We start from the raw sequence: 26456 nt of genomic DNA, 5'->3' as shown, positions 1-26456 counted from the left end.
ATTTAACCACTTAAGGACCCGCTCCTGTACATATACGTCGGCATTTTAAAGATGGTTATCTGGGTAACCACCAGTGAGCCGTCCTGTGAACGATAAGTGGTCTCCGCAGCGGATTCACCGCAAGATCACCGTTATCGGCAGCGGGAGAGGGGCTCCCGCCGCTCACCGCCACTTACCGGAGCCGTCTGCCTAAAGTCAGCTGCATGTGCACGAGCCGTCGGATATAGTTCGAACACTAGCAACTATATAGGTCACGAAAAGTACTGATCCCAGAGACCCATAGCAACCCAATAGGGTTACATAACAAAAGAATAACAAACCTATTAAGTGCAAGGCTCCAATAATGAAACCCCAGTTTATACTGGTAAATAAAGGAGATGGATTTAGGCCTCTGATGTATTAAAAGTTTGATATTCTGCCCACTTTTTTATATTTAATTTCTATTTTACTGGTGCTAGGCAGAACAAAAAACAAATTCTTGCAAAGTTAGCAGGGTATAGATTTAATCATTAGTAACAAAGGTGGCCCCTGTCTCCACCTATACCTGGCCTTCACAGCAAGGAGCACACGCATGAAAGACGAAATCTGAGAAAATTCCCAGCGCAACTTACCAACCAGAATGCTCACCAACCGAATTAACCTGTCCAACAGTTTGCGTTAAAAACAGGGGTTTAGTTAGCACACATTTGCAAACGCATGCGTAAGCTGCAAGTCCTCTTCAGGTCACTGTGTATTGTTTGCAATCCTAACACTACTAAATTTATGACACAGTAGGACCGCATGCATTCTAATGGATAGATGAGGTGTAGGTGGGCCTGGAGGTAGCCCAGTCCTCCTTAAAAGGAACAGGGGGCACATTGGACACCCAGCACATAGGCAGCAAAGATGCCCAGTGTGTCCCCTGACCAAGGTGTTAGGACTGCAAGCAATACACAGGGTGCCGCGAAGAGGCCTTGCAGCTTACGCATGCGTATGCAAATGTGTGCCAACTAAACCCCTGTTTTTAACGCAGACTGTTGGACAGGTTAATTCGAGCAGACTGGTTGGTGAGTTGAGCTGGGAATTTTCTCTGGTTTTGTCTTTCATAGATTTGATCACTGCCTGCTTTCTCACGAGGGGGATTTCCACTACTTACTTGTTTAGAAAAAGTGTTCTGTCCTTCCAGACTAGAGTTAAAAGGTTTGTCCACCTTTACAGAAAAAAGCTGTAAAAAAGGTGAACACTGAACATCCTCACTCCTCACTGTACTTACCACTGGGGTTGCCACCCAACAGTAAGGGGTTATCAAAATCTTTACTCTTCTCTGTCAGCCTTTTCAGGATGGGCTAGATGTAGGGTTGTCCCGATATTAGTAGCTCTATCGATACCGAGCATTTGCCCAAGTATCTGTACTCAGGCAAATGCTCCGATGCTTTACCCGATACCTGGACAATCGGGGATGATCGTGCGGTGGTGGGGGGAGTTACAAGTACTGATCACCCTGTATAGATTTCAATAAAGCCTGACAGCCGCTTCTCATTTCCAGTGCAGCTGAGGCTGCATAAAAAGGAACTGGGGAACCTGTGTCCTTAGTCCCTTTCCCTGTCTCAAAGGGGAGATGTCAGGTGTCTGACACATGTGCCACTGTCACGTGACATTAAAAGAACAAAAGTATTGGTAATCGGTATCGGCAAGTACTTGTACTTAGTCTTAACGTGGTATCGGGGCAACCATAGCTAGATGGATTCTGATTTATTTAGCACCATCAATGTGACGGCACTGACCAATCACAATCCATGTGGTCCGTTTCCAAAGGGTTGTATAGAGAAGAGGAAGATGAGCATGGATTTTGAAATCCCCGGACCACTAGAGCGGCTATGGGGGTGTTGACAGCTGTGCAATAACAGGCAAGGCAAGTACAGTGGGGACCCAAGGGGTGAAGAGAGTATCCAGTGTTCGTTCACCTTTACAGTTTTTCTGTAAAAATGAACACTTTATTGTATGACAGATGTTCCACCCTTCCCAGTTTTATCTAAAACACAAGTCGTCCTAACTCAAGTTAAAGGGGTTTTCCACCCATTTTTTAAGTTTATTAAAAGTCAGCAGCTACAAAAAGTGTAGCTGCTGGCTTTTAATAAACTGACACTTACCTGCTCCAGCGTTCCAGCGACGCGCCGGCCGGGGGTCCGCTCCTCTCCCCCCCTCCCCGGCGTCTTCATTGTCACTGTGGGCACCCGGCCGTGACAGCTTTCGGCTTCACGGCCGGGCACCCAGTGCGCATGCGCGAGTGGCACTGCGCGCGCGGCCCGGCGCTGCGCTGTTTGATTGGACAGGCGATCGCCTGGGACCTGTCACGTGTCCCAGGTCGATCGCCTACAGGGAGGGGCTGCCAAAAGGCGATATGACGTATCGCCTTAGCAGCCCCTCAGCGGAAGGAGGAAGTGGGACAGGAAGTCCCCTTCTTCTGAAGCCCCCACTCCCCCCCCAAAAAAAATTACATGCCAAATGTGGCATGTAAGGGGGAGAGGAGTGGGTTAAGAGGAAGTTCCATTTTTGGGTGGAACTTCTCTTTAAGCTTGAAAAATAATCGACTACCATCATGGTGCTTTTCATCAATATTCAAAGAAACATGATAATGTGGTTGCTCACAATTGGGAAAACTTGGTAGCACGTTAACAACAATTAAAATGTTCTAAATTGTTACATGTATGGCCAACGGTTTCCAAAAGAATAACTTTGCATTTTTTTTTAAGAATGGCATGCAAGAAGCTCATAAACACAAGTTTGATATTACATGGGGTCATGGGGTACATGACTCTGGATCTCACCTGGTCATTCTCTTCGGAGAAGCAATTCCCATACATGAAGCACCCTCTCTTAGAAGCATGACCATGTAAGTCCACATAAAAGGCAATGCCACTTTCCTGAGGGGGGATGGAAGGTGTAGACTCCGTGGTCAGGTCACCACACCAACTGTTCTCACACTGCTCAACCACCTCAGTCTTGAGGTCCGGCCCCAAGACCCAATCCTCCTTTTCCCTGATAAAGTCCGGGAGCCCCGGCACAATGCTGGTGTCTGGTGTGAGGCCCTGAGATGACGTGATGTATGGACCCTCTCTGCCCATACTGTTCAACAGGTTGTTGGTTTTCTCCATATCGGTCAAGGTGACCTCAGTTGAAGGCTGTGACTGGGAATGGTTTGAGGTTTTTGGCTGTAAAGTAACGCTGGAAGTTGACAGAGATATGGAATTCCTCCAATCAGGATCCGTGGGACACACTCGGTTATGAACGTGGTGGTAGAGAAGGATAGACTTTGCTCCATAGACTGACGGGTGAAGTTCAAAGTCAGGGTTCAGATACTGGCGGTTAAGGTTGACACCCCGAGTATCAGTCCTACAAAAAACAGAGGGGGTCAGGGGTTGTATAAACTTATGGTAAACAAAAGAATATAGCCAATGATATTTGGTTTATTTTCTCACAGTGCATCTTAAAAAGTGCAGCAAGTCGGATAGTGCCGGCCTCATTCCCCGGCTGAAGGATGTCTAGTACCATCAAGTTGTTTCTCCCCCCCAGCCTGACTGTCCCTGGCTTGTCAGGCTGGGGGGGACCATTCCCCCCACACGTTCTCGACGCAGGACTTTCTCCCCCCCCCCAGCCTGACTGTCCCTGGCTTGTCAGGCTGGGGGGGGGGGGGGGGACCATTCCCCCCGCACGTTCTCGACGCAGGACTTTCTCCCCCCCAGCCTGACTGTCCTTGGCTTGCCCCTTTCATTCATTGGATTTCAGTTCTATTAAAGTGGTTCTAAAGGTTAAAGGTTTAAAAGAAAAAAAAAAAACCTTGTGTGCGTTTCCCCATCCTCCTTGCCTGTCAGCTCGTTTCTATGCGTCTCCGTCTCGGCCCTCCACCCCTCGCCACGATTAGTAAAATTAAAAATGTTAAATGCTCTTTGCTAGCCCCTCTATTATATCCTGGCATAGCGCAATGCATTAGGCTTTTATAAAAAATGAGCTGTAAATATGAATTTAGCGCGATCTTGAGGCCAGTCACGTGACTCTTGGCCGGTTTCCAGGGGCTACTGCAGAAGAGGCTGAGCGGCCATGTGATCTCCCCAGTTGATGTCAGAGGGAGATCGCAGCCCCTTCTGCAGAAGTCATCCATCGGACCTGTACAGCGGCCGCGAGTCACGTGACCGGCCTGAAGACAGCTCTAAATTAGGTATTTACAACGCTCGTTTTTTTTAACCACCTCCCACCTGCCCGACGACTTTTTTACGGCCACAATGTGGCTCTTAATTGCCGGGAGGCCTCCAGCCACTGGGGGGGCGTGCGCACACTCCCGCCGCATCACTCAGGTGCCGATGCGTGTGCCTGGCAGCCGCGATGTCTGCCAGGCACCCGGGATCAGCAGTCACAGAGACAGGGTGTGTAAACACAGAGATCCACGTCCTGTCAGGGAGAAGAGACAGATGATGTGTCCCTTGTATATAGGGATACCTAGTCTCTCCCCTCCCCCCACAGTTAGAAACACTATGCAGGGCACACATTAACCCCTTCCTCGCCCCCAAGAGTTAACCCATTTCCTGCCAGTCACATTTATACAGTAATCAGCGCATATTTATAGCACTGTTCGCTGTATAAATGTGAATGGTCCCAAAAATGTGTCAAAAGTGTCCGATGTGTCCGTCGTAATATCGCAGTCCTGACAAAAATCACAGATCGCCGCCATAACTAGTAAAAAATAAATAAATAAATAAAATAAAAAAATGTCATAATTCTATCACCTATGTTGTAGGCGCTATAACGTTTGCGCAAACCAATCACTATACGCTTATTGTGATTTTTATTTTTACCGGCCTAAACTTAAACTTTTTTTAATTGGATATTTATTATAGCAAAAAGTAAAACATTGATTTTTTTTTTCAAAATTGTTGCTCTATTTTTGTTTATATCGCAAAAAATAAAAACCGCAGAGGTGATCAAATACCCCCAAAAGAAAGCTTTATTTGTGGGGAAAAAAAGGACGTCAATTTTGTTTGGGAGCCACTTCGCACGACCGCGCAATTGTCATTCAAAGCGTGACAGTGCTGAAAGCTGAAATTTCGCCTGGGCAGGAAGGGGGTATATGTGCCCAGTAAGCAAGTGGTTAAAAGACTAATGCAGTGCGCTATGTCAGGTTCTAATAGGGGGTCTGGCAGTGTTTGAGTTAAATGGGTTAACAAACACTTTAATAATGGTAAACTGGACAAATAGAAAGGGTGAAAGCAATGAAAACTGACAAATACGCTAATCCCTAGCTCCAGTTTTTTTCTTTTTTACACTACATAGGACAGGAGAATCTCTACCAGATTTAAATTGAAAAGGTTACTCCACTCAGAAGCAATACTTTTTAGGCAGGGTCTGGTAGGCTGAATCATCTGCTGGCTTCTAATATGCTTTGGGGAACCAGCAGTGAGATCTCCTTCCTGTATTTCTGATCTCACTTCCTTCTACATGTAAAGTCCAGCAGGGAGACTACAAACCCTACATATTAACCGCTTAACGACCGCCGCATGTACATATACGTCGGCAAAATGGCACGGACAGGCAGAACGACGTACCCGCACGTCGCTGCCTTTCCGCGGATCGGGACCCCCCCCCCCCCCCCGGTACATGCGGTGGTCGGTAAACCTCAGGGAACGATCCGGGATGAGGGCGCGGCTATTCGTTTCTAGCCGCCCCCTCGCGATCGCTCCCTGGAGCTGAAGAACGTGTGACCCCTTTTTAGGGAGACACGATCGATGACGTCAGCCGTACAGCCACACCCCCCTACAGTTGTAAACACACACTAGGTGAAACATAACTCCTTCAGCGCCCCCTGTGGTTAACTCCCAAACTGCAACTGTCATTTTCACAATAAACAATGCAATTTAAATGCATTTTTTGCTGTGAAAATGACAATGGTCCCAAAAATGTGTCAAAATTGTCCGAAGTGTCCGCCATAATGTTGCAGTCAAGAAAAAAATTGCTGATCGCCGCCATTAGTAGTAAAAAAAAATAAAATAATAAAAATGAAATAAAACTATCCCCTATTTTGTAAACGCTATAAATTTTGCGCAAACCAATCGATAAACGCTTATTGCGATATTTTTTTTACCAAAGATAGGTAGAAGAATACGTATCGGCCTAAACTGAGGGAAAAAAATATTTTTATATATGTTTTTGGGGGATATTTATTATGGCAAAAAGTAAAAAATATTGCATTTTTTTCAAAATTGTCGCCCGCAGAGGTGATCAAATACCACTAAAAGAAAGCTCTATTTGTGGGGAAAAAAGGACGTAATTTTTTTTTGGGAGCCACGTCGCACGACCGCGCAATTGTCTGTTAAAGCGACGCAGTGCTGAATCGCAAAACCTGGCCTGGGCATTTAGCTGCCTAAAGGTCCGGGGCTTAAGTGGTTAACCAAAGACGATGAGTAGATACTGAAATATTACAGAGTACCCAAGTACCAAACAAAACATGAAATACCCATTTTAAATAAAATTACTTCTGGGGGGCGGTCTGGCACAATTATTTCAAATCCAACTCGAATGGATTAGAATGGAGAAAATGAAGTAGAACATCAATCCTGGCTTACCTGTAGTGTCCCTTGACCACCCCATCAGGGTTCAGCATAGGGATGAGTTTGAAGACAAACATGCGGCGCAGCATTGCGGCCCGTGGATCATCCTGTCTCAGAATAAACTGCAGGAAGCCATTGAACACGAAGCTGGATGGCGTCTCCCCGGGATGAACACGGCTGCTCAGGAAGAAAACCTGCCAACAAAAATCACACAAAGGAAAGGGCATCACCCACACAGCTCATTTTTTAGCACTTTGTCTTGCATAACGCTTTCACCAGTTTACATGTACATTGTGACAGTCTGTACTTCAATTCTCTATTTTAGTTATACACATTCTATCCCTGATAGAACTTTAAACAGAATCTGAACCCTGAAAGCGGTGTGCAAATAATATCAAAGCTGCCACCCGATTACTGGTGACTGGAGAGGTAGTGATCAAGGAGCAGAGATTGATGAATGAAGCAGAGAGATCTTTGCACTGCAGGTCCCCAGATACAGCTTCCTCTCCAGCAAAGAGAACAGAGAGCAGTACAGAGAGCAGCACAGAAGTGACCCCACCAAATCTCACTCCAAACCTGGCGAGACTAGCACTTGGAGGCAGCAGTGCCTTAGATAATCTCATACTGCAGATAAACAGCAGGGTATACACGTTTTTTTTAAATTCATGGATGAAAAAAAAAAAAAGCAAGACAGATTCCTGTATCAACATAAACTGTGTGCCATGCAGGGATCTCCCCTGCCGCGCTATTATATGTTGACAGGGGGGGCTCTAAAGGGACTATTTTCCCCCCGGCAGAATACATTGATCAGAGATGCAGTCACTGGCTGAAAGTGCTGATCGAATTCTGGGTTTTCCAATAGGACAGTGTGACAAAAGACGGTCATTAGACCGACTTCTGTTGAACAAACCACAGTATTAACGGATCGAAAGTAGGTTGGTTCTTGCTGGGCTGGCTGCTTTTCTGCGAATACCCTGCTTAAAGTGTTACTAAACCCAGGACCCTGCATTCACTACATCTGGTCTTCCACAGTACACAGAAATGCAATTATTTTAGTAAATATAAACTGATAAATACCTTCTCTCGTCAAAAGTATATAGCAGTCTTGTGACTTCTTTAAGTGTCTGGGTAAAGCTTGTAGGGGGAGTTTTCATTCTACTCTGACTGTCCCATGAGGCTGAAGGACCCCTGATCCTCTGTCTGGACAGTACTGATTGGCCCTGTGCTGATCACATGCACCCTCCCAAGGGGGAAAAAAAAACTCTAGCAATACACACCAAACTGAGCATGTGCAGAGTGACTCCAAAGGCTCCGTCTTATCAGGAGATGGATTGGGGACAGTGGAAGAAGGGGAGGATCAGAGAAGACAGGCTAAAAAAGGGATTTTTAATACAGCTTACCTGTAAAATCCTTTTCTTGGAGTACATCACGGGACACAGAGCGGCATATTCATTACTATATGGGTTATATGGAGTACCTTCAGGTGTTGACACTGGCAATCTCAAACAGGAAATGCCCCTCCCTATATAACCCCCTCCCATAGGAGGAGTACCTCAGTTTTGTAGCAAGCAGTATGCCTCCCAAAATGGTCCCCAAAAAGAGGGGTGGGAGCTCTGTGTCCCGTGATGTACTCCAAGAAAAGGATTTTACAGGTAAGCTGTATTAAAAATCCCTTTTTCTTTATCGTACATCACGGGACACAGAGCGGCATATTCATTACTATATGGGATGTCCCAAAGCAATGCTCACAATGAGGGGAGGGAGAACATCTCCAAGACAAAAGGATTTAATTTAGAGAAATACTCAAATCATAATAAATCCAACTTAGTTGAGAAAAATAATCTTAAATTTTAAATTTAACTCAAAAAAGAGGAGCCCCCGGAATCCGAGGGTCTCAAACTGCAGCCTGCAGCACTGCCTGCCCAAAGGCTGTATCAGACTTCCTTCTTACGTCCAACTGGTAGAATTTTGTAAACGTGTGGACAGAAGACCAGGTTGCCGCCTTGCAAACTTGAGCCATAGAGATCTGGTGGTGTGCTGCCCAGGAGGCGCCCATGGCCCTAGTAGAATGAGCCTTTAATGATACTGGAGGAGGCAACCCTTTCAAGCCGTAGGCCTGAGTGATTAATTGCTTAATCCACCTAGAAATGGTGGACTTTGCAGCTGCCTGCCCCTTCTTGGGCCCATCCGGTAATATGAACAGCACATCTGTTTTCCGGATCTTCTTTGTAGCTTTAAGATAGGCCTTCATGGCCCTGACGATATCCAAGGTATGCAGCAACCCTTCCTTTCTGGAAGTAGGTTTAGGGAAGAAGGATGGTAATACCAAATCCTGGTTCAAATGAAAACTGGATATAACCTTCGGTAGGAAGGAAGGATGAGGGCGGAGAACGACCTTGTCCTTATGAAAAATAAGATATGGTTCCTTACAGGATAAGGCCGCCAGTTCCGATACTCTTCTTGCGGAAACTATGGCGACCAAAAATACTAACTTTCTTGTCAGTAAAACCAAAGGAATTTCAGCCAACGGCTCAAACGGTTGTTTCTGTAAACTTGACAGAACAAGGTTTAAATCCCACGGGCAAAGCGGGGATTTAACTGGAGGTTTAATACGTAAGACCCCTTGAAGGAAGGTCTTAACCAGCGAGTGGGTGGCCAGCGGCCGCTGAAACCACACTGACAGAGCAGAAATCTGTCCTTTGATTGTGCTTAATGCCAATCCTTTATCCACTCCTAGCTGGAGAAAACTTAATACTCTATCGATGGTAAATTTGCGAGAAAGCCATCGCTTGGACTCACACCAGCCTTCATAGGCCTTCCAGACCCTGTAATAAATCACCCTAGAGACCGGTTTCCTGGCTCTGATTAGGGTAGAGATTACTTTCTGAGACAGACCTCTACCCCTGAGAATCAGGGATTCAGCTTCCAGGCCGTCAAATTTAGATGCCGTACGGCAGGGTGGAGGATCGGACCTTGCGATAGCAGGTCTGGCCGTAGAGGAAGAGTCCAAGGGTCTCCCACTACCATCCTTAAGATTAGTGAGTACCATGCCCTTCTGGGCCATGCTGGAGCTACCAGGATGACTGGTATGTGCTCCACCCGGATCCTGCGCAGCAGGCGGGGTAGTAACTGGAGCGGGGGAAACGCATAAAGAAGTTTGAACCGATGCCAAGGGCAAACCAACGCATCGGTTCCGCAGGCCATTGGATCCCTTGAGCGGGACATGAACCTGTCTAGCTTCTTGTTGAGTCTCGATGCCATGATATCCACGTCCGGCACTCCCCATCTTTGGCAGAGTGCTTGAAAGATTTGTGGATGCAGAGACCATTCCCCCGGCAAAAGAGTCTGGCGGCTTAAGAAGTCCGCCTGAAAGTTGTCCACTCCTGGAATGAATATTGCCGATCTGCAGGGCACATGAGCCTCTGCCCATAGGAGAATCAAGCTCACCTCTCTCTGAGCGGCTTGACTCCTGGTTCCCCCTTGGTGATTTATGTATGCCACGGCCGTGGCATTGTCTGATTGAATTCTCACCGGGAACCCCTGCAATTTTGACGTCCAAGCCCTGAGGGCTAGTCGAGCAGCTCTGAGGTCCAAGATGTTGATGGGCAACTGCTTCTCTGGCGTTGCCCAAGTACCTTGGCGAGTGCAACCATCCAAAATTGCTCCCCAGCCCGTCAGGCTGGCGTCTGTGGTCACTATCTTCCAAGCCACTGGGCTGAAAGACTTCCCCTTCAGTAGATTCTGAGGGTCTAACCACCAACACAGACTTTGTCGGACTCTTGATGAGAGCGGCAACGGGATATCCAAGGCCTGTGGCCTTCTGCTCCATGCTGACAGGATGGCTGCCTGCAGGATGCGAGTGTGGCTCTGGGCGTATGGTACCGCCTCGAATGTGGCCACCATCTTGCCTAGTAACCTCATACATAGGCGAATAGTCGGTTCCTTCTTGCTTAGAACCAGTAGGATTAATTCCTTGATGGCTTTGACCTTCCTCAGAGGTAGAAACACTCTTTGTTGTTCTGTGTCTAATCTCATGCCGAGATATTCCAACTGCCTTGTGGGCAGGAAAGCTGACTTTTCTCGATTTAGGACCCAGCCGAACCTCTCGAGGTATTGGACCGTGAGGGCCACTGCTCGCTCCAAGCCGGGAGACGAGTGATCTATGACTAGGAGGTCGTCCAGGTAGGCTAGGATCGTGACCCCTTGGATCCTTAGTTTGGCTAGGATTGGAGCTAGGACCTTCGCGAACACCCGGGGGGCTGTAGCCAACCCGAAGGGAAGCGCCACGAATTGGAAGTGACGCGAAGCCACCATGAAGCGTAGATATTTTTGATGTGGCTGATAAATTGGAAGATGAAGGTAGGCATCCTTTATGTCTATGGACGCCATGAAGTCGTCCTTTTGGAGTGTGGTAGCTGCTGACCGCACGGATTCCATCCGAAATGAGCGGATCTTTAGGTATGTATTTACCATCTTTAGGTCCAAAATTGGCCTGACATCTCCATTGGACTTCGGGATGATGAATAGGTTGGAGTAGAAACCTAGCCCCTGTTCCAGGACTGGTACCTCTACTATTACTTCCTGGGAAAGTAGATGATTTAATGCCGACATTAATGCGGCTCCTTTCTCCGGATCGTTTGGAATCCTCGACTCCTGGAAATGAAGAGGAGGAAACCTTAGGAAATCTAATTTGTAGCCCGTGGCCACGGAAGACCGTACCCACTCGTCGGGAATGCTGGCTTCCCAAACCTCTGAAAAGAGTCGCAGCCTTCCCCCCACCTTCGTGGGTGGGGGCGTCCCTTCATAAGGTCGGCTTGGGGGCTGGTTTTGCTGGTTTGCGAACCCACTGCTTTCTGCCTCTAGCAGCCTGTCCTTGTGATTTGCTGTTGAAGCCGAAGTTTGCTTTCGCAGGAGGCCGTCGATACTGTTTGGCATTAGAGGGCCCCTGCCCAGGGGAGTACTGTCGTTTAAACGCAGGCCCCTGAAACTTCCTCTTAGTTGGCAAGAGAGTACTTTTGCCATTTGAAATGGTTTGAATGTATTTATCTAGGTCTTCTCCGAAGAGTCGTCCTCCATGGAAGGGGAACCCTACCAGGAGCTTCTTGCATGGGGGCTCGGCCTCCCAGCTTTTTAACCATAAGAGTCTTCTCATATGGATAAGGGATAACGATAAACGTGACGCTTGCTGGATAGAATCCTTAATTGCGTCTACTGTAAAACATATGGCCCTAGGGACATCCGAAAATTCTTCTGCCTGCTGGGCAGGAATAAGTTTAAGCATCTGCTTAACTTGATCCGATAATGCTTGAGCAACCCCAATCGCAGCCACGGCTGGCTGTACTACTGCCCCTGCAGTAGTGAAGGAGTTCTTAAGTAGTGCTTCCAAGCGTTTATCAACTGGATCCTTGAATACCTGTATGTTTTCTACAGGGCATGTTAATGATTTGTTAATACATGAGATGGCTGCGTCCACTGCAGGAGTAGCCCATTTCTTGGAAAATTTATCTTCCATAGGATATAGGGCAGAGAATCTTTTAGGTGGTAAGAAGATTTTATCTGGCTTGTTCCAATCTTGGAACAAAACTCCCTCTAGTAGAGGGTGGATCGGAAATACTGCATTGCTTTGAGGCGCCCTCAGTGAGCCCAAAGCTGAAACCGTAGACACCTGGAGATCTGGTACTGGCAAGTTGAATGCATTATGGACCAAGTCCGTTAAGGCTTGAATCCACCAGCTCTCCCCTTGGGAGACTGCTCCAGACTCCTCTGTATCCGGATCTTCGATCCCTGAACCTACTTGGTCCTTGTCCAAGAGGTCGTCCAATTCCCATGAGGAAAGGACCTCCTCTTCTCAGGGTCCGCGGAGATCTAATCCGTTTACTGCCCCGCATAGCTGTGGCTATCATTTTTCCCATTCTTTTCTCCATCTCTCTTAAAGAGGTGAGTAATACCTTGTCCGTGACCATCTTAGGGTTGGACTGACCCGCGCCAGCTCCAGCCCCAGATCCCGATGGCCCCAAGGCTCCCTGTGGGGAAAGCAGCGGCATAACTTTGTCCGAGACCTCAGACTCTCTGGGGGAATCCCCACCTCTTGTACCCTCTGACCCGGATGCCATGGTACAATACCGAGGTACACCTGCTACCTATTGGTATTTGGAACTATAAAAGTTAATTGCCCAAACACCTGTTTGGGGGATAAAAAAATGCTTCCTCTCCCCTAGATGACTTTTCTTTTTTTTTTTTTTTTTTTTCGTTTTTGTTTCAAATCCAGGAAAGAAAAAACATTCTGTCCCCCTGAGTAGTATTGCAAAGAAAAACTATGAGATGGAAAAGAAACAGCCTATTTCTAGGCTTGAAAAACAGTCTTCTGAAGACTGCAATATCCTTTCTGGCCACTGTGTGTCCTCGGCGCCCCGTGCTGCCGCTCTGGTCTTTCTTCCCCAGTTCCAAAGTATTGAATGGAACAAACAAGGAAGGGCCGCCCCTTCCTTAAGCCACTGACCCGCCCTTCCCCCCCCAGCAATCTCAAACAGGAAATGCCCCTCCCTGAGGAGGAAGACTGAATGGAGCATCGCCTGGAGGCTTGCAGGTAAGCACAGCTCTCTGACACACATATATACTTTTATATCACACAGGCCCCACTCAATGCTTTTCCAACACTACAAGGGAGGTCACATCTTATGGGGAATAATACATATAGAGCCATCCTATCTTTATGATATGTGACTAGTTTGCCAGATGCAGTGCATAACTTTAGGCATGTCCCCTGTGACCCCCCAGAAAAAAACCTGCTAAGAACCAAGTTCCGCAAGTTTTCCCCTCACTTACCTGCTCCATGCCGCAGGACTTTGCCAAGCAAGAGGCCCAATCTTCCCCCATCTCCGTGGGGATGTCTAGACCTTCAGGCCCTGGGTTCCTATGAAGGATCCACTGTCCTGGGCCCATATAGCACCCTGGCAACAGAAAACATTAGGCACCCAAAGGTTTCTAAGTTCTGGGCCCAGGGTCCAGCTCTCTAAAAAGAAAAGCATTATGGGCTATACCCCAAGGGTTTGGGGTCCGGTTACTGACCACTTTAGCGCTGAGGCTTTTTTGGACAGAACCGGTAGCTCACCTAATCCCAAGGATGCGGAGGCAAGCTAAACCATGACTAACACCTAAGACACTGGCGTAAAAACTGAGGTACTCCTCCTATGGGAGGGGGTTATATAGGGAGGGGCATTTCCTGTTTGAGATTGCCAGTGTCAACACCTGAAGGTACTCCATATAACCCATATAGTAATGAATATGCCGCTCTGTGTCCCGTGATGTACGATAAAGAAACAGCCTTTTTACACAATGTAAAATCCCTTAGATTAAACCCTTAGGTTCCACAATGAGTATAACAGGCATGCTTTACTAGATACATAGACTGATTTTACTGTTGTGGGTTTAGTAACGCTTTAAAGTTATGGTAAAGCAGTGCTAGGCACAGAAGTTCAAAGCTATTTTTCATGGCAAGCCCAAGATATAAAGCTAGGTTAATATTTTTAGTTTATCTCTAAATGGGAGAAAATGTCCAAATCTAAGACATCTTATGTAATATTAACCACTTAAGGACCGGACCAATATGCTGCTACATGACCCAAGGGTTTTTTACAATTCGGCACTGCGCCGCTTTAACAGACAATTGCGCGGTCGTGCGACGTGGCTCCCAAACAAAATTGGCGTCTTTTTTTTCCCACAAATAGAGCTTTCTTTTGGTGGTATTTGATCACCTCTGCGGTTTTTATTTTTTGCGCGATAAACAAAAATATAGAGCGACAATTTTGAAAAAAATTCAATATTTTTTACTTTTTGCTATAATAAATATCCCCCAAAAACATATAAAAATGTTTTTTATCCTCAGTTTAGGCCGATACGTATTCTTCTACCTGTTTTGGTAAAAAAAAAAAAATCGCAATAAGCGTTTATCGATTGGTTTGCGCAAAATTTATAGCGTTTACAAAATAGGGGATAGTTTTATTGCATTTTTATAAAAAAAAATTTTTTACTACTAATGGCGGCGATCAGCGATTTTTTTGTGACTGCGACATTATGGCGGACACTTCGGACAATTTTGACACATTTTTGGGACCATTGTAATTTTCACAGCAAAAAATGCATTTAAATTGCATTGTTTATTGTGAAAATGACAGTTGCAGTTTGGGAGTTAAACACAGGGGGCGCTGAAGGATTTAGTGTTCACCTAGTGTGTGTTTACAACTGTAGGGGGGAGTGGCTGTAGGACTGACGTCATCGATCGAGTCTCCCTATAAAAGGGATGACTCGATCGATACGCCACCACAGTGAAGCACAGGGAAGCCGTGTTTACATACGGCTCTCCCCGTTCTTCAGCTCCGGGGAGCGATCGCGACGGAGCTCCCCAAGGGAATCCGACCGCCGCATGTAGCGGGGGGGGGGGGGGTCCCGATCTGCGGAAAGGCAGGGACGTACAGGTACGCCGATGTGCCTGTACGTGCCATTCTGCCGACGTATATCTACATGCGGCGGTTGGGAAGCGGTTAAGTAAAACCATTAAAGTTACCAACCAGCAATATGCATGGATATAGGTGTAAAAGAGACCAGCTTGATGTGTGAACGATTTCAAACATATTGTTTCTGTGTGTAAATGCAAATATGTGTATTCATACATTTTTTCCTGATTTGACATGCAATGCTTTTCTGGTGCCTTTGGCACCAAAATCTTGGCTCTCACACAGCAAGGATAACGTGAATCCAAGCACACAATCACTGATCACATTAAAGTGGTTGTAAAAGCAGAAGGTTTTTTACCATGGACTCCTGCTGCTGCCAATCACAGCCAGTGAAGATGAGTGAGAGCACAGCTTTGTCCTATCCCCATATGTGAATGGACACACAGAGCCAGCTCGGGAGCGAGCAGGTACGAGTGCCCCCATAGCAAGCGGCTTGCTGTGGGGGCACTCAGCAAGGGACCTGAGAAGAGGAGGTGCTCTGTGCAAAACCATTACACAGAGCAGGTAAAAAAAACAAGTTTCTTAGTTTAAAAAAAAAAAGTTTGCCTTTCGGATAACTTTAAAGCCCTATACACACACAATCGGATAATTGATGGATTTTTTCGTCGGATATCCGATGAAGCTGACTTTCATCAGTCTTGCCTACACACCATCAGTCAAAAATCCGATCGTGCCAAAACGCAGTGACGTACAACACTACGACGAGCCGAAAAAAATTAAGTTCAATGCTTCCGAGCATGCGTCGACTTGATTCTGAGCATGCGTAGATTTTTGTCCGATGGAGTTCCACACAGATGATTGGATTTTTCTATAGTTTTTTTATCCATAGGAAAAATTAAAAACATGTTCTATTTTTTTTCACCGATGGAAAAAAAAAAATAATGGGGCCCACACACAATCGGTTTGTCCGACGAAAACAGTCCATCGGTCTGTTTTCATCAGACAAACCGATCATGTGTACACGGCTTAAAGCTCAATTCCTAACAGCCTCTCCCCTCATATTTATGCAGTTGCAGAACAAAAGATTAAAGGACCCCAGTAATATGAAAATAGTTCATCCGTCCCCCCCACAGCTTATAGATCTTGTTACATTAATATATTGCCACTATATACCTTTTTGTGTGATCTGTATACCACGGTTACATGATAAACTGCACAGTTTCTTCAGTGCTGAGAGTTCTGGAAGGAGGGAAATTCCACTGCAGCCTGTATACACGCCCACATGTGTGATATCAATATCATGTGATCTGGCTAGCTCTGAGAACAAGTAAATGTTCTCTCCAGCATAAAAAAGACACAACTGAGCATGTGCAGGTCAGCTACCCTGCCTGTGTTAGCTGGCCTTCCACAGATAAACATTGCAGGGAGGGGGGAGGATCTATGCATACAGGATAAAACAACCTTTTTACACAATGCAGCGGATTAACCCCTGAAGTTCCACAGTGAGTATAACAAGCCTACTATGCTGCATATACAGACTGATGTTACTGTTGTGGGTTTAGTAACACTTTAAAGGGTTATTACCATCTTCACTGGAAAGATTGTGCATTACTCCCTGTCCTTGTCAAACCTCTATCACTCAGAGGGGAATATTCCCAATGGGAAACAGGACACAGGACATTTTTTCCTCCACTGGACGCCTTTGCTCCAGGGAAGTAAAAGGCAGCATTAAAAAAAAAAAAAAACCACAACACCTAAAGCTGTGTTTTGCATATGATATTATGTGCATTTAGTGCTTGGGCATTCATGCATTCCATTGGCCAGAATATTCATTTATTCTCGCTATGGAGATGAATTAATGGATGCTCAAGAGCTAAAGATGCATAGCGCTTAAGCATGTCAGGCAGTTTTTACAGCAAAATACTGCTGCTCCTGAACATGCTGGCACAGGTTTTTTTTTTTCTACCTCTAAATGCCTATGTGTGCAAGGACACATAGGCCAACGTAGAGGAGGCAGGGAAAAAAATACCGGTAATAAAAAATGTAAGCGCCCAAAGTGGCATTTTTGGCATACTGTGTGCATGAGGCCTGAAACCTGACTGTGGATTTTACACAGTTCTATTGTTTCTAAATAGAAGGTCTGCATCCAGACTCACCCTCTTCCCAGTATATCGGTATGGACGTGGATTGGAGCGATCTGGGAAGAGCTTGTCCAGCCGGGGCTCCCGTTCTTCCGTCATCCCATGACTTGAGCTGATGGTCAGCAGGTCCACGCGGAGGCCGTCCAGCGAGTGGCAGAGCAGCTCACGGTGATAATAAATGGAGTCTGGGGAACTGCTGGAAAGAGAAGCAAGAAAACAGTCAGTTGGTGTATGATAAGACCACAGTGCAAACCAGAAGATGTCGAGAGTTTTGTAGAAATTCCATTATAAATGATACATTATAGCCTCACTGGACTGGATATTTTCCGTTAGCCGTATAATTGCGTATCTCCCTTTGTGCTGGGAGCGCTCTGCACAGACCGAGCTCTCACACACCGGGCCCCATTCTAACGATCGAGACACGGAATGTCCAATTCAGGGACATTCAGGGTCACCGGATTTCTGTGGTAGCCTCTGATTGGCCATCACAGTGATCAGTCGCTGTGAAGCCCGTCCTCGTGTTTTCTGTCTCTTTGAATGGACAAGCAGAGATTTTGTTTCTCTGTCCCTGCAGTTATAAAAAAATGAAATAAAAAAAAAAAATAGTGTGTAGAAAAAATAATAAAAAAAGGTTTGATCTTGGTAAGCGTCAATGTGTTTTAGGCAGGAAAAAAGCTAAAAAAAAAAAAAAGAAGAAGAAGCAAAATGCGCACTATTCTTCTGGCCTGTACTACGGGTACAAACAGCAACTAACATACACATGTGTGGCATTGCTGCGATCGTCAGGAGAAGGAGAATTTATTTTGGGTTGTGGTTTTGTGTTAGGTTATGATATTAGCAAGAAATATACACTTAAATTGGTTGTAAGCTCCAAAAGAAAAAAAAAAACAACCTGCGAGACAAAGGCATAACGAGTTTGTATGCATTGCATAATAGCCCATTATAAAAAATACTTACCTTAGATCGAAGCTGTTACAGCAGTCCCCACATACTGCTGTGACCGGCGACATGGATCCCGGAGTTATTTCAGGCTTCGGGGGCTCCGGCACTGTGATTGGCTGCAAGCGCGCCAGAGACGCTGGTAATAGCACAGCTCCTAAAGAAACAGCACGAGCTGTGCCATTTTTTTCAGTGTGCATGTGCCAATGACGTCTACACATGCGGATGCAGTGACTAATTGTGTTTAGGAGATATTCACAGTACCCACAGGTAAGCCTTATTATAGGCTTATCTGTAGGAAAAAGTGGTGTAACAGGGTTTACAACCACTTAAAAAAAAAAAAAAAAATGAATTAACTATTTTGGCCCAGTATTTTTATTGAAGTTTTGCAAAGAAAGACATGAGTAACATGCATGAGATAAATGTATGGGTGTCTGTTATACAAGCAAAACATCGAAACGCGAAGGCTAGCCCATTTTTTTTTTTTTAAATAATAGAAAACAAATAATAATAAAAAAAAAAACAGGAGATATTCATTATCATTTACCACCAAATGAAAGCCCAATATGTCCTGAAAAATAAAAAAGTTATAAACCACCTGGATGTACAAAGTAGTTGTGATGAATTGTACAGGTTTACTAAACACGCAAATTTGGGATTCAGCATTAAGATTTGTTTTATTCTTATGCCGCGTACACACGACCATTTTCAATGGTCTAGAAAAAACGAAGTTTTTTTCAACCCGATTATTGTTAAGCCTGCCTTGCCTACACACGATCATTAAAAAAAAATTCTCTAAGCGCGGTGACGTACAACACGTACGACGCCACTATAAAGGAAAGTTCCATTCGAATGGCGCCACCCTTGGGGCTGCTTTTGCCGATTTTGTGTTAGTAAAAGTTTGGTGAGAGACGATTCGCGCTTTTCAGTCTGTTACAGCGTGACGAATGTGCTATCTCCATTACGAACGCTAGTTTTACCAGAACCAGACACTCCCGTCTCATACCTTGCTTCTGAGCATGCACGTTTTTTCACGTCGTTAAAGCCCACACACGACCATTTTTTACGACGTTAAAAACGGCGTAAAAATTTAGAGCATTTTCTAAATTTTTTATGCCCATTTTTCATGTCGTGAAAAATGCTCTGGAGCCCACACATGATCGTTTTTAATGACATTAAAAAAAAAGAATATTTTTACATCCCGAAAAATGGTTGTGTGCATTAGATGCAAAGGGGTTAAGAAAAAATATAAATAATTATGTGACATTAAAGTAATTTTTTTTAATAAAAAACAATAAAAGAACTTGCAAGGATTATGTTTAAAAAAAAAAAAAAAAAAGGAAAAATCTTCTGCGTTTACTTTAAAAAAAGTTCCCACTGACCATGCTGACACACTCCCCGTTTCTAAGTGTTCCTCTTATGCCACACTGGACCCATGCAGCCCCGTAGGGTTCCCCTCTATGTGCTCCCGCTCTGTACTACTGTACGTACCATGCTCACAGACTCGCACATATAGGTAGTGCACGGTGGCAACGTATGATTTTTGATCTTTGTATCCCTCGATCCTCTGGGTGTGCTGCACTCAGAATGCTGAAACGCTTTAGTACAGAGCAGGAGAGCGCAGGTACAGGGGACACCAATGGAACTCTATAGGTCCCGGGACAACATATAAAACAGGGAGTGTGCCAGCACAGCTGGGGGACACTTTCAAAACTGAACAAAGTAAATGCCTGCAAGTTCTATTGTCTATTATATGAAAAATAACAAAAATAAAAAGACTGATGTGACTTGGAAGTAATATCTACATTTCAACAGCAGTAATTTCCTAATTTTAGGTTAGTCGCTCCTTTGCAAAACATTAGCTATCCCCTGCAACATCCTTAACCACTTAAGACCCGGACCAAAATGCAGCTAAAAGGACCTTGCCCCTTTTTACGATTCGGCACTGCGTCGCTTTAACTGACAATTGCGCAGTCGTGGCTCCCAAACAAAATTGGCATCCTTTTTTTCCCACAAATAGAGCTTTCTTTTGGTGGTATTTGATCACCTCTGCGGTTTTTATTTTTTGCGCTATAAACAAAAATAGAGCGACAATTTTGAAAAAAATGCAATATTTTTTACTTTTAGCTATAATAAATATCCCCCAAAAATATATAAAAAAACATTTTTTTTCCTCAGTTTAGGCCGATACGTATTCTTCTACCTATTTTTGGTAAAAAAAAAAAAAAAACGCAATAAGCGTTTATCGGTTGGTTTGTGCAACATTTATAGCAGTTACAAAATAGGGTATAGTTTTATTGCATTTTTATAAAAAAAAAAAAAATTTTATTACTAATGGCGGCGATCAGTGATTTTTTTTGTGACTGCGACATTATGGCGGACACTTCGGACAATTTTGACACATTTTTGGGACCATTGTCATTTTCACAGCAAAAAATGCATTTAAAATGCATTGTTTATTGTGAAAATGACAATTGCAGTTTGAGAGTTAACCACAGGGGGCGCTGATGGGGTTATGTGTGACCTCATGTGTGTTTACAACTGTAGGGGGGGTGTGGCTGTAGGTGTGACATCATCGATTGTGTCCCCCTATAAAAGGGATGACACGATTGATGCTGCCGCCACAGTGAAGAACGGGGAAGCCGTGTTTACACGGCTCTCCCCGTTCTTCAGCTCCGGGGACCGATCGCGGGACTCCAGCGTCGATCGGTTCGCGAGTCCCGCAGTCTCGGTCATGGAGCTTCGGACCGGGTCGCGGGAGCGCGCATCCGCGACCCACAGCTGGGTACTAGTACAGGACGTACCTGTACGTACATGTGCCCAGCCGTGCCATTCTGCCGACGTATATGTGCAGGAGGCGGTCCTTAAGTGGTTAAACATACCAATTTTTAAAATGTTTAGTTTTGCAGTTTTTTAGGTTTAGATTGAGTGGTGAAGAGTTAGAACTCATGGCAAGTCACTGACTTACAAGTACTTACAGTAGTGGTATCAGTATTCCTGATCTACATACCGTATTTATTGGCGTATAACACGCACCCTAACTTTAAAAAGGAAAAAAAAAAATTACCACAGCCCCCTGCGTATAACACGCAGGCACAGTTTACCCTCTATTTTCAGGGTAAAAAGTGAGTGTTATACGCCAATAAATACAGTAATTGTTTTAAACCAATGAGTCGCTCAAAACAGCCAAGCTCGGGGACGTACCTGCCAGGAGACATCAGTCTGCAGTCACTGAATCGGTCATCCAGGCCGGCCAACATCTCCTGGCTCTCCTCGTATGAAAACGGAAAACAGAAAGCAAAGTATGTTGTGGCTCCACGGCAATCCAGAAAACGATGTGCAAAGGACAAGACAAACTGGTTGTCCACCATCTGAGGAAAGAACCAAAGGTCTCAGAAAGAGGTTTTACATTATAGCGATATTAAACACTCAGTTTATACGAACACTTACAACAGCTGATTGTAACGGGAGGGCCCGGGGGAACCCAGAATCCCTTGGAAAGTATGAGATACCCTTGCTTCAGCTCCCCATGCACCACTTATGTCTAAATCACCCTATGTCCATTAGGGGCATGGGGTAGCTGAGAAATTATATCCTGGACTACTTCAAATGGGACAGTAATATTCATTAAAGCGGGAGTTCACCCGAAAAACAATTTTTAACATTAGATTGAGGCTCATTTTGGGAAGCAGAATCGGGTGTTTTTTTTTAAATCGAAGCTGTACTTACCGTTTTAGAGATAGATCTTCTCCGCCGCTTCCGGGTATGGTCTTCGGAACTGGGCGTTCCTATTTGATTGACAGGCATCCGACGGTCGCATACATTGCGTCATGAGTAGCCGAAAGAAGCCGAACGTCGGTGCGGCTCTATACGGCGCCTGCGCACCGATGTTCGGCTACTTTTGGAAAATCGTGACGCGCTGTATGCGACCGTCGGAAGCCTGTCAATCAAATAGGAACGCCCAGTTCCGAAGACCATACCCGGAAGCGGCGGAGAAGATCTCTCTCTAAAACGGTAAGTACTGCTTCGATTTAAAACCCGATTCCCCTTGACAAAATGAGCCTCAATCTAACGTTAAAAATTGAGTTTTTGGGTGAACATCCATATTAACAATATCTCTCAAGAAATATGAAGATGTTATCCCCTGTGTGCTGTGAGGTCTATGCCCAGAAAGTATAAACTCCCAATATGGGCATTCCAGGAAGTCAATGTAACAGACCGACTGCCCATTGCTTAACGAGGCTCAACTCCAGCCACCTGTCTATCTGTTGTAATGTAAATGAGTCCAGGCTAACTTCCAAGGATCTTTTCATTGTGGCTTGTGCTAATTGACACTGTATTGTAGGAAGGAGTCGTGTGATAATGTGTATTGTAGTTTAGGAGACAGCAAGTATAGCCTAAAGGTCATGTCTCCGAGTCATCAGCTGCTGTAAGGGATTAGTTAATTAGCTCATGTTTGTTAGGTTTGGTCACAGGTGTATTTTCAGAGTAATATGAGCAGGATATGTATACACCTCCTCTCTAAAGCCCTGTACACACGATCGGATATCTGATGGAATCTAATCCGATGGATTTTTTCATTGAATATTCGATGAAGCTGACTTTCATCAGTCTTGCCTACACACCATCTGTCAAAAATCTGACCGTGCCAAAACGCGGTGACATAAAACACTACGACGTGCTGAGAAAAATTAAGTTCAATGCTTCCGAGCATGCGTGGATTTTTGTCCGATGGACTTCCACACAGACGATCGTTTTTTTCTATTGTTTTTTTATCCATAGGAAAAATTTTAAACATGTTCTATTTTTTTTCACCGATGGAAAACAAACCGATGGGGGGGCCCACACACGATCGATTTGTCCGATGAAAACAGTCCATCGGTCTGTTTTCATCGGACAAACCGATCGTGTGTACAGGGCTTTACTGTATATAAGCCTGTGGTCTCTCATTCCTGCTTGAACCTCATACAGAGCGTCGTCTCGTATTTGGGGGAGAATTATACGTATGGGGTCTTATTCGGCTGGTTGGAGTGTCTAGTAGCTGCCTTGTGTTCAGGAATGGAATATCCTTAACAATGTTAACCCCTTTCATACACGGGTTTTGTTACACTGATTTAATCACTTACTGAATATGCAGATTCTTTACCCTTTACTCCTTGCCTATATACGTGTCTGAACTAGCGCCAAGATCACTGCTCTAGATTTCCTAGGTTTTCAGGGGGGCTCCTTTCTCTTCCAGCATCCTATGGAGCCAACCTTGCATGCAGTAACCTCCTACACTGTGTGCATCCATAGAAACACTCAGCACTATAGTCTTGGATGGCAAGGCACTCCCCTGACCCTTTCTCCCCCTCTCTAAACTACCAAAATGGCTAGAGGCCACACTGTCCACCGTAAACACGGAAGTTTAGGAAAGTAGCACAGAAAGCTGTAAACTGTAAAGGCTGGTATATGAATTGTAACAAATAGTTTCCTGTGAAATATTTCATGGAGCTCAATGTGTTAAATTAAAAAATGCTGAGAATTTAATACTACGGGGGGGGGGGGGGGGCGGGGGTGCTAAAAACGCATGCTTTTCTTCATGGCCACAACAGGAATTAAACCCCCTTTGTCTTGTCCTCTTGTACCTCTAATTCAATGGGAGAGCAGAACAAACACATGCAATGCACACAGTTGCGGCGCAGTCAATCTGAAATCCACTCAGCTCCTAACTTCCTTTTGAAGTTCAAGTGGTTGTAAAGGGATTTTATATATTATATATATATATATATATATATATATATATATATATATATATATATATATATATATATATATATATATATACACACACACACACACACACACACATACATACATACACACACACACACACACACAGTCATGGCCGAAATTGTTGGCACCCCAGAATTTTTTCCAGAAAATAAAATTTCTCACAGAAAAGTATTGCAGCAACACATGTTTTGCTATACACATGTTTATTCCCTTTGTGTGTATTGGAACAAAACAAAAAAAGGAAGGAAAAAAAGAAAATTGGACATAATTTCACACAAAACTCAAAAAACAGGCTGGTATAGCAAAACATGTGTTACTGTAATACTTTTCTGTGAGAATTATTTGATTTTCTGGAAAAATTTCTGGGGTGCCAACAATTTCGGCCATGGCTGTATATTAATATATATATTATATATATATATACACACACACACACAAAAAAGTGAGTACACCCCTCACATTTTTGTAAATATTTTACTATATCTCTTCATGTGACAACACAAAGAAATAGAAAAGGGGGCCTGGGGTCACCCCAGAAGTACCTCTGTCAGAAAGGAGAAAAGTTTGGACAATCTCTGTACCTCAAGGACACAAACAAGTGTATAGGTGACCACAGCCCCCTTTTCTATGAATTTATGGATGATGGAACCCACTCCCCACCTTAGAAAAACTCCCAACTGAGCAAATACTCCAGTGACAACACTGAAGAAATTACACTTTGCTACAATGTAAAGTAGTGAGTGTACAGCTTGTATAACAGTGTAAATTTGCTTTCCACTCAAAATAACAACACACAGCCATTAATGTCTGAACCACTGGCAACAAAAGTGAGTACACCCCCAAGTTCCAAATTGGGCCTAAAGTGTCAATATTTTGTGTGGCCACCGTTATTTTCCAGCGCTGCCTTAACCCTTTTGGGCATGGAGTTCACCAGAGCTTCACAGTTTACTACCTTGACTCTCGAGAGCTTTCCACTCAGTTGGTGGGTAACAGTCTTGGGAGATGTAGTTTTGTGGGCTGTGCCTACGTTAATAGAAACTGACCTACCAGCAGTTTACCTGCTCCTGCAAGGAGGAGTTTTACAAGTCTGTTGAGGATGTCACAGGGAGTAATAAACTGTTTTTGGGTAGAGAAATAATGTAAAAGGAAGGATGTGCAGTAGAGGATGGGAGAAGGATGCATATGGGTCATGCCTAGACAAATTCTAACCGCTTCCCGCCTGGCCTATAGCAGAATGATGGCCGGACGGTAATTCAGTTATCCTTACTGGGCGTCATATGATGTCCAGCAGGATAACAGCCGTCGCGTGCCCGTGGGGGCGCAAATCGCGGCAATCGGTGGTGCGGCATGTCAGTCTGACACACCTCTACACCAATCTTGGTAAAGAGCCTCTGACGGAGGCTCTTTACCACGTGATTAGCCATGTCCAATCACGGCTGATCACGATGTAAACAGTAAGAGCTGTTGATCGGCTTTCCCTCACTCACGTCTGACCGACGCGAGTAGAGGAGAGCCAATCGGCTGCTCTCCTGACAGGGGAGGGGGTCTGTGCTGATTTTATATAAGCGCATACCCTCCTCGGATGTCTGCCCAGGACCACCAAGATGCCGCAATGGACCACCAGGGTTGGCCACCACACAGGACCACCAGGTATGCCACCCTAGACCACCAGGGAAATGCCAATCTGTGCCCAGGCAGCTTCCAATCAGTGACAAAAAAAATGCCTTTCAGTGCCACCAGTGATGCCCATCAGTGCAGTTCATCAGTGCCACCTTTCAGTGCTGCCCATCAGTGCCGCCTATCAGTGCCCATAGAAAAAACCGCATAGGTGATCAAATACCACCAAAAGAAAGCTCAATTTGTGGGAACAAAATTATAAAAATTTAGTTTAGTGGCTTGGGTAGGAAATGCCTGTTATTGAAGTAGTTAACCTACATCAGCTAATTAAAGCTCATCAGAGGGGATCGTGACACATGATTGATCAGGGATTGGCTGGACAAGACTGGACAAGTAACTTGAGCTCTGTACCTGGAAGGTGGGTCTGTCACGGACACGTTCCCAGCGTGATCTAATAGGGACAGTGCGGACGAATGGTGCCATGCCCTGTGCATACAGCTTACTCTGCTTGTTCATGTTCATGATGTTTATCTTAATAAGCTTTCCCGGAGCGCCTCCTCGTACACTGAAATAGAACCATGACCTGCCAGAAAATAAAAAAAGATGTTACAGAGACCATTCCATACATTTCCTACATAGAGAAAGAGCAAGAGCGCGAGCAAGAGCGCGAGCGCAAGCGAGAAAAAAGAGCAAGAACGCAAGCGAGAAAAAAAGATCAAGAACGCAAGCGAGAAAAAAAGAGCAAGAGCGCAAGCGAGAAAAAAGAGCAAGAGCGCAAGCGAGAAAAAAGAGCAAGAGCGCAAGCGAGAAAAAAGGGCAAGAGCGCAAGCGAGAAAAAAAGAGCAAGAGCGCAAGCGAGAAAAAGACAGAGAAAGAGTGCGAGAGAGAGAGCGAGCCATAAAGTGCGAGTAAAGGAGTGAGTAGAAAGAGAAGAAAGAATGAGCAAGAGAGCG

General features: G+C 45.0%; 1 protein-coding gene across 4 annotated transcripts in view; it reads right to left on the bottom strand.

Moving 5' to 3' along the window:
- AGBL5 (AGBL carboxypeptidase 5) overlaps window positions 1–26456 on the bottom strand; it is a 132902-nt gene that overhangs the window by 67105 nt on the left and 39341 nt on the right. For 3 of the 4 annotated variants that reach the window (XM_040348254.1, XM_040348256.1, XM_040348255.1), the window contains 5 exons: window positions 25915–26086; window positions 21316–21482; window positions 17188–17368; window positions 6594–6772; window positions 2808–3372 (listed from right to left, as the gene is read on the bottom strand). In XM_040348254.1, coding sequence (XP_040204188.1) covers window positions 2808–3372; window positions 6594–6772; window positions 17188–17368; window positions 21316–21482; window positions 25915–26086 — 1264 coding nt within the window. The remainder of the gene's footprint in view (window positions 1–2807; window positions 3373–6593; window positions 6773–17187; window positions 17369–21315; window positions 21483–25914; window positions 26087–26456) is intronic. The other variant, XM_040348257.1, reaches the window with a different exon arrangement.

Source organism: Rana temporaria, chromosome 4, assembly GCF_905171775.1.
Source record: "Rana temporaria chromosome 4, aRanTem1.1, whole genome shotgun sequence".
NCBI classification, from domain to species: Eukaryota; Metazoa; Chordata; class Amphibia; order Anura; family Ranidae; genus Rana; species Rana temporaria.
This window is presented reverse-complemented; position numbering and strand designations above follow the sequence as displayed.